Genomic DNA, 6,662 nt, shown 5'->3' on the forward strand with positions numbered 1-6,662 from the left:
CGACTCAGTTAGCTGATGGTTTTAATGACGATCATCCGATTTGATGATGGAAATGTCCTGCTGCTATCTTCTCATCCGGCTCGGACTGAGTTCACATTCCGCATTGAACGGACATGGCTTCGGAGAAAATACTTGGAGAACTCCCGTTCTACTGTCCCGTACAGATAGTCCCGGAAACCAATAAACCTGCCTTCAAAGTCCAGCCTGACGATGTGTGGAAGACGCAGCTACTGCCGGTTTCGAAATACGCCCAGGGAACGATCCAGTTCAAAGAAGACGGTCCACCAAGGAAGCGGAGCCGTTATGATTACGAGCAAGATACGTATCATGATGGCGAGGAAGAGAATGCATATAGATCACTCTTACCAGAACAGATGGACGTTGCTCTCTTCTCATCCGAATATAAAGCCCTTCGAGATCGGATCCACCCAGGTAACGCATTCCGTCCCCCAACTGAGTACATCATGCCACCGCTTGGATTCTATGAGTCTCGACAATCGTCCCACTGGACCCTTGCGGAGGATGACGAGCTTCGAAAACTGGTACAAGAGTACTCCTTCAACTGGTCGCTTATCGCTAGCTGTTTGGCTCCGCGGTCCTCCTTTGTCTCTACATCTGACCGAAGAACCCCTTGGGAATGCTTTGAACGGTGGATCAATTTAGAGGGTCTACCCCCTGACATGGCGAAGACTCCGTATTTCCGAACATATAATGCACGCCTTGAAGCTGCTCAGAGAACAATCATGAACGCCCAGCAACAGGCTATTCAGCAGCAACAGCAGCAGCAGCAGAACGGTGGTCAAGTAAACCCAGGAGCACAGGCTATGATACGGAGGCGTACTGCACAGCCATTACGAGTAGAGAGAAAGCGGTCTTCGAGGCATTTGGCACTTCTAGCTGGAATGCGAAAGCTCTCTCAGAAGCGAGAGACAAACCTTCAGAAGCAACAGCATGGTATGGATGCATTTCAAGTTTTTTTTTTTTTTTTTTGCCTCTTCTTGCTCTTCCCTGTATATATCACTTTTTCTGTGTCACAAAGCTGACATTCTTCATTTTAGCCACACAACTTGCCTCCATGCGCAAGGTCAATGAAGCAACCCAGCCACGCCCGCCAATCTCAACGCCTCAGGAATTCAGCCAGTTGAAGCATGAAAGGGAACTCAAGTTTTTGGAGAAACAAGAGCAGTACCGTCAGCAAATGATTGCTCATCAGCGGGTATGATACTTTCTAGCAAAACATACAACATCCCATCCCCATCACTGACTTGGTACTTCTAGGCTGCCATGGCTCAGCGCGCGGCCCAGCTTAACCCGTCTGGTCAGTTCAATGGTATACCAGTTCGGCCCCCAGCGTCGGTTCCTAATGGCGCTGGTGGTGTCCAAGTTCCCATTGCAAATGGATTGGCGAACGGCATACCAAACGGCGTAGGTGTCTCTCAATCTCGTCCGCACCCAGGTATGGCAGCTATGCCGAATGGCCTACCGGCAACCGGCCCAATCCCAGTCTCCGGCGGTATGCCAATGAAGATGATGCCTCAACAAGGCCTCCAACAGCCCATCAGTGGCCGGCCGGGTCTTCCTATCCAAACCTCCCCTGACAACTCACGTATAATCCGTGAAGCCAACCGTCTCCAAGAGCAACAACGTCTTCTGCAATCCCGCCAGCAACAGCACCAGTTCCACGGTGGTCAACAAGGCTTCGTTCCACAACAGGGACCCCATTCTTCGCCTAACATGAATGCTACTCCCGCCACTGCAGGAAATAACCCTGCCCTCATGGCCGCTTTCCAAACTGCAACCAATGGTGGAAGCCCGTCATTTGCTGCCTCATCTCTTGCTCCTGGCATGATGCCTGCCGCTTCCCCGCGCATGAATCATCCATCCACCCCACTCAATAACGCTCCAGCATTGCCCAACTTAAACAACATCCAAGCCTCTTTGCAACGCCTCCATCCCACTATGTCACAGGAACAAATCTCAAAACTTGCCACAGAACGCCTACAACAGTATCAGCAACAACAACAGCGATTGTCACAGGCAGCGCTAAACGCCGCAGCAGGGAACCTTGGTGTCAGCAATCTACCTCCTAACTACCAAGCAGGGAATTCTGGCCAGCAGATCCCTCAGCAAGGCACTGTAAATGGTGTACCATCGGTGCCGTTGCAAAACCAAACACAAGGATACATGAACCGTCTGGGAGTCTCGCAGGCTAATGGTCAACAGAACCGGCCAGGGGTAGGAATAGCCCCGCCCCGCTATGACCAACATGCTCATGCATCAAAGCCGAAGCGCAACCCCACAGAGCCAGCGACCTGCTAGTAGCCAGGGGGCCCCACAGCAGCAGCAACAGCCGCCGCAACAATCTCAACCACAACAGACACAGCCACCGCAGCCTGGTAAAAGCCCAAGACCCCCGCAAGCACAAGCGGCATCTAGCTGAGCGGAATTTTAACAAATGGGGATTTAACGTGTACATGATTCTTACCGGCGGTGTTATTTATTCCTTCAGTTGCTTCGTTCGATACTTTACTCTGTTTTAATTACTTCGCCTGATGCCTTTACATGGATAACGACGTGCCCCTTTTTACTTCCAAACCATTCTCAACTTCCACCTCTACCCTTTACCCCCTTACCCTTCCACCATTATCACCCCCAGCACATACGTACGTCTTTACCGAATGCAATGTTCCCCCTTGCCTCACCTGTTAATGTATGTACTTATATTGCATTAGATGCGTGCATGTATAGGTTTGCATGCTGTGTGTTTGGTCTGTCTCCTCTGGACAGTGTGATCTAACCATACGCACCTATAGCTCTCTAATAACCATGATCAAAACTATTTAAGCATCATCATTTTCATCGACCTTCCATTAGAATTATATACTCTTCATCTATTGCTACGTCATCAGGCTGCAACCAGCGCTCTATCTATCAATATTCTTGCTTAGTCATCCAAATAGGTAGCTATCGCGACAAAAGAGCTAACAGTTTAAAATGAGTTTTTGAATCTTTCAACTCACCACCAAGGGTTATACAGGATAGTTAACCTATTATTATACCTTACTTCAAGCTTCACGATGCAACCTGAAAGCTCAGAAGGAGTTTTTAAGCCGAAACCGTTTTCTATTGCGCTCTCAGCCGACTCTTCTCGCCGTTCAACACCTACACCCTCGTCCCAAAAGAAATCAGCACCATTCGGAACAAGAGAACTCTCGAGCAGAACTCGAAAATTCGGCGAACATGATTCAGCTAGTGAAGACGAAGCAGAACCGCGGCATGAAGATGTCACAGGGTTCGATCACCAGGCTGGCGGCGCAATAATCAGCAATAAACGGTTGAAAAGAGAAAAAGAACCGTTAACCATCAAGATTGAGTCACGAAATAAATGGAGAGATAAACTACATGCTCGAACACAGGGGACACGACGAAGTTTGATCCCTGCTGAAGTACAAGCCAAAGGAAAAGGGAAGCAAACGGAACTGCGGAGTCGACGATGGAGGTCGATGCCCCAGAAGTGAAAATCGGCTTGAGCTATGCAGAGCCTAGCGCAGAGGAAGTTGCGGTACCTACAGCGCCAGCAGACTCAGAAAAGAATGGAAATAGAGATCATACAGACGCAGAAGCACCTATAACCAAGAAAGAGCCGGAAAAGAAACCACTATCGCAGGACGAGGTTGCTTTACAGGCTCTCATCCGTGAGAGCAAAGGGGAGCCAGAAGAATCCAAACGTTCAGACCTCGTCATCTCTGCTCGTCCTAAAGAGAATAACTCTTCGGCCTACGATGAAAGCAAATCATTTCGTCGGGATATAGAGTCACGCCCTGCTCCGGCAAGCTTAAGTGCCTATAATGCAGTGCCAGTCGAGGAGTTTGGTGCCGCATTGCTACGTGGTATGGGTTGGAAAGAAGGCCAGCCTGTTGGTAGAGGAAACTACGGAAATACCCCAGTAGCAGCCCGTGTGCCTGAAAGGCGACCCGGATACCTCGGAGTTGGCGCAAAAGATCTCTCTGGAAAGGGCGGAGATGCCGAAGTTGAACTAGGGGCTTGGGGAAAAGCAGCAATGAGAAAAGCAAAGAATGAAGGCGAAGGATTGTATACGCCCGTCCTTCTGAAAAATAAGAAAACAGGCAAGATCCTTACCGAAGAAGATATTGAAAGCGGCCGTCGTCATCAAGACCGAGATAGGGATCGGGATAGGGATCGGGATAGGGATAGGGATAGAGACAAGGACCGTGGGTCAGGGCGCGGTCGGGATAGAACAGACGAGCGAAGGGGAGGCCATGATCATGGTAGGGAGAAAGATGAAGCTCGCGATAGGAATAGAGATAGGGGTAGGGAAAGTGAACGGGAAAGGGATAGGAGAAGGGATAAGGAAAGGGATAGATATAAGGATAGGGACAGGGACAGGGACAGGAAGAGGGACAGGGAGAGAGATCGAGATAGGAGGCGTTACGACAAAAGATAGCGGGGTGCTCGACATTTTTAGGTGGAATACTACCTGGTGGGTAGTTATTGTTGGCTTTGTTGTAAAATTTGTACCAGTATATCAACTAGTAGACAGCGGTTTAGATCACGATCTAATGTTAACCAAATATATCAAATGATCAAGAACTCCAGCGGTTATACATACAACTCCTTACACGAACCCATAAAAATCCACTTTTTATTGCGCTAACTCCTGTGGAAAATGGTGATGGCATCCTTTCCACGTTAAACCATGATTATATCCTCCCCATCTGTACCATTAGGTGCTTGTGCTACACTTCCCACTCCTCCGTCCATCTCACCAAGAACCCACTCCACGAGGTAGCTTTCATCAACTAGCTCCTCAATTCTCCGGTAATGCCTTTCCGTATATGCAGCTAAGGCTTCCAAGATATCTTTCATGGCAGCTGATTTCCCTGACTTACCATCGGTCGGAAGTATATTTTTTCGGCCAGCAAGCTCAATAAACGTGGATGATGGGTATGACCTGAAGAGTGCATATAGAATACGCTGTGAAATCCGTGCTGTCCGAGCATTCGTATTCCAGTCTCGTAAGCGAATTAGAAGAATATATAGAAGTTCATCGTCTAAAGTCTTGAGAACTGCATCAATGTCGGGGTTCCCAGTCAGGTTGTCGGGATCCCTCTCAGCAGTGTCATCATTCCCATCAATGGCAGAAGTAAATAGGGATAGTAGCCGACCCGGATGGTTCAGGCGGAGAGCAAGGGTAATAGCCTCACGGTACGCGCCAGCGTGAATGTAGTTTTGTAGTTGCTGGTCCTGTTCAATTCGTTCAGAGCTTGCTGTAACAGCAGCAGACAAGGTACTTGAGGTCGTGTCTTTCCAGAAAGTCACCACAGAATCCGCGGCGCCTGAAATTAGGGAGAAGTCAAGATTCCTGCCTTTCAAGTTCCCTTGGCCAGTTGTCGTGGAAAAAGGTGTATATGGAGTTGCCAAAGCCCAGACACGGTCAGTGTGGTTGTCTAGCGTCGTCTCTACTTCGCCTGTGGATGGGGACCATATCTTGACCAGCCCGTCAGCGCCAGCGGAGGCAATTAGGGGATTGATTTGTGCAGCTCCTCGAGAAGAGATATCCTCATCAGATTGTGAGATATGTGGAGGCGGGAGCCATATCACTTTGAGTACGCTATTACTGTGTCCCTCAAATGTCAAGAGACAGCTATAATCAGAGAGACTCCATAATTTGATAGTTTTATCACCAGATCCAGTCGCAACTATCCCTCTACTGGTTGAACCAGGGGCGGTGGTAGAAACTGGGGTGTCCTTGGGCGCAAATCGAATAGACCACACGCCCCTCTTATGCCCACGAAGGACACCTGTAACAGACCCATCCTCGACCGACCATATCTTCGCAGTACGATCCTGCGATGCAGATGCAAATAAAGTAGATGAATGGTTCACGTCAAGTGCATTTATATCTTTTTCGTGCGCTTTTCGGGTATATAATGCCTTTGGTGCGTGCGGTTTTGATGCCGTGACGCAGAGTTTGGACATATCCCATCGCTTAATTGTCCGATCCTGGGAGCCAGTAAGGAAAAACGGAGGTGGGTGGTTGAGGGGATCTTCAAAAGCAGGAGTACCTTCAGCTGGAGCTGACCGCGGGAATGCAATGGCCCCTATTGATTCAGCATGGCCAGTGAAAGTTGCAAAGCAAGTAAAAGATGATGAGGCTGGGTCTATTCGCCATATCCTAGCGTTGTTATCTTTAGCGCCAGTTACTAGCCAAGATCCAGACCAGTCGACATCAAGACATATTATAATTTCTTCATGGCCCTCCAGTCGAGCAATATCTGCTCCAAAGTGACTGCCAGGGCCCTGTGCTTCTTCCATAGACTGGGCTCGAACAATCCTTATATACTCTGAGTTAGTGGCCAACGCAAGCAGTGATCTGTCACGACCAATGCAGGCCATATCTATAACCTCATCGTCGTTGCCAGCAATTTGTCGTGACACCAGTAGAGGCTCAATTTTATTTCCATGTCTGAAAGAAGACAATGGCTCGAGGGAATGAACCTTCAAAGACTGGTCAACATGAACAGATAATATGAATGGTAGCCCTTTAGAGTATTCAATTGTGACAATTGCCTCCTGTTCACTTCCGATGGGTTGGTCTTCCGTGACTTCGCTCCCCCTGCTTGAATCCCATATTCTCAATT

The 6,662-nt window shown here is 48.8% G+C and overlaps 3 protein-coding genes across 3 annotated transcripts in view; 2 read left to right on the top strand and 1 right to left on the bottom strand.

Moving 5' to 3' along the window:
- Positions 1-2,319, top strand: part of MGYG_04684 (MYB and HSA domain-containing protein) — a gene marked incomplete at both ends in the record, with an annotated part of 4,509 nt that extends 2,190 nt beyond the window's left edge. Inside the window, 3 exons of the mRNA XM_003172044.1 lie at positions 165-954; positions 1,059-1,216; positions 1,279-2,319. Of these exons, the coding sequence (XP_003172092.1) occupies positions 165-954; positions 1,059-1,216; positions 1,279-2,319 (1,989 nt within the window). The remainder of the gene's footprint in view (positions 1-164; positions 955-1,058; positions 1,217-1,278) is intronic.
- A 758-nt stretch (positions 2,320-3,077) lies between these two features.
- Positions 3,078-4,465, top strand: MGYG_04685 (pre-mRNA-splicing factor spp2; the record flags this gene model as incomplete). Its single annotated transcript, XM_003172045.1, has 2 exons — positions 3,078-3,429; positions 3,471-4,465. 2 exons carry the CDS (start codon positions 3,078-3,080, stop codon positions 4,463-4,465), a joined length of 1,347 nt encoding a protein of 448 aa, XP_003172093.1.
- A 245-nt stretch (positions 4,466-4,710) lies between these two features.
- MGYG_04686 (U3 small nucleolar RNA-associated protein 13) overlaps positions 4,711-6,662 on the bottom strand; it is a gene marked incomplete at both ends in the record, with an annotated part of 2,861 nt that continues 909 nt past the window's right edge. The window contains one exon of the mRNA XM_003172046.1: positions 4,711-6,528. Within this exon, the coding sequence (XP_003172094.1) occupies positions 4,711-6,528 (1,818 nt within the window). The remainder of the gene's footprint in view (positions 6,529-6,662) is intronic.

This window comes from Nannizzia gypsea, genomic scaffold (genome assembly GCF_000150975.2).
Source record: "Nannizzia gypsea CBS 118893 supercont1.4 genomic scaffold, whole genome shotgun sequence".
Classification (NCBI taxonomy): Eukaryota; Fungi; Ascomycota; class Eurotiomycetes; order Onygenales; family Arthrodermataceae; genus Nannizzia; species Nannizzia gypsea.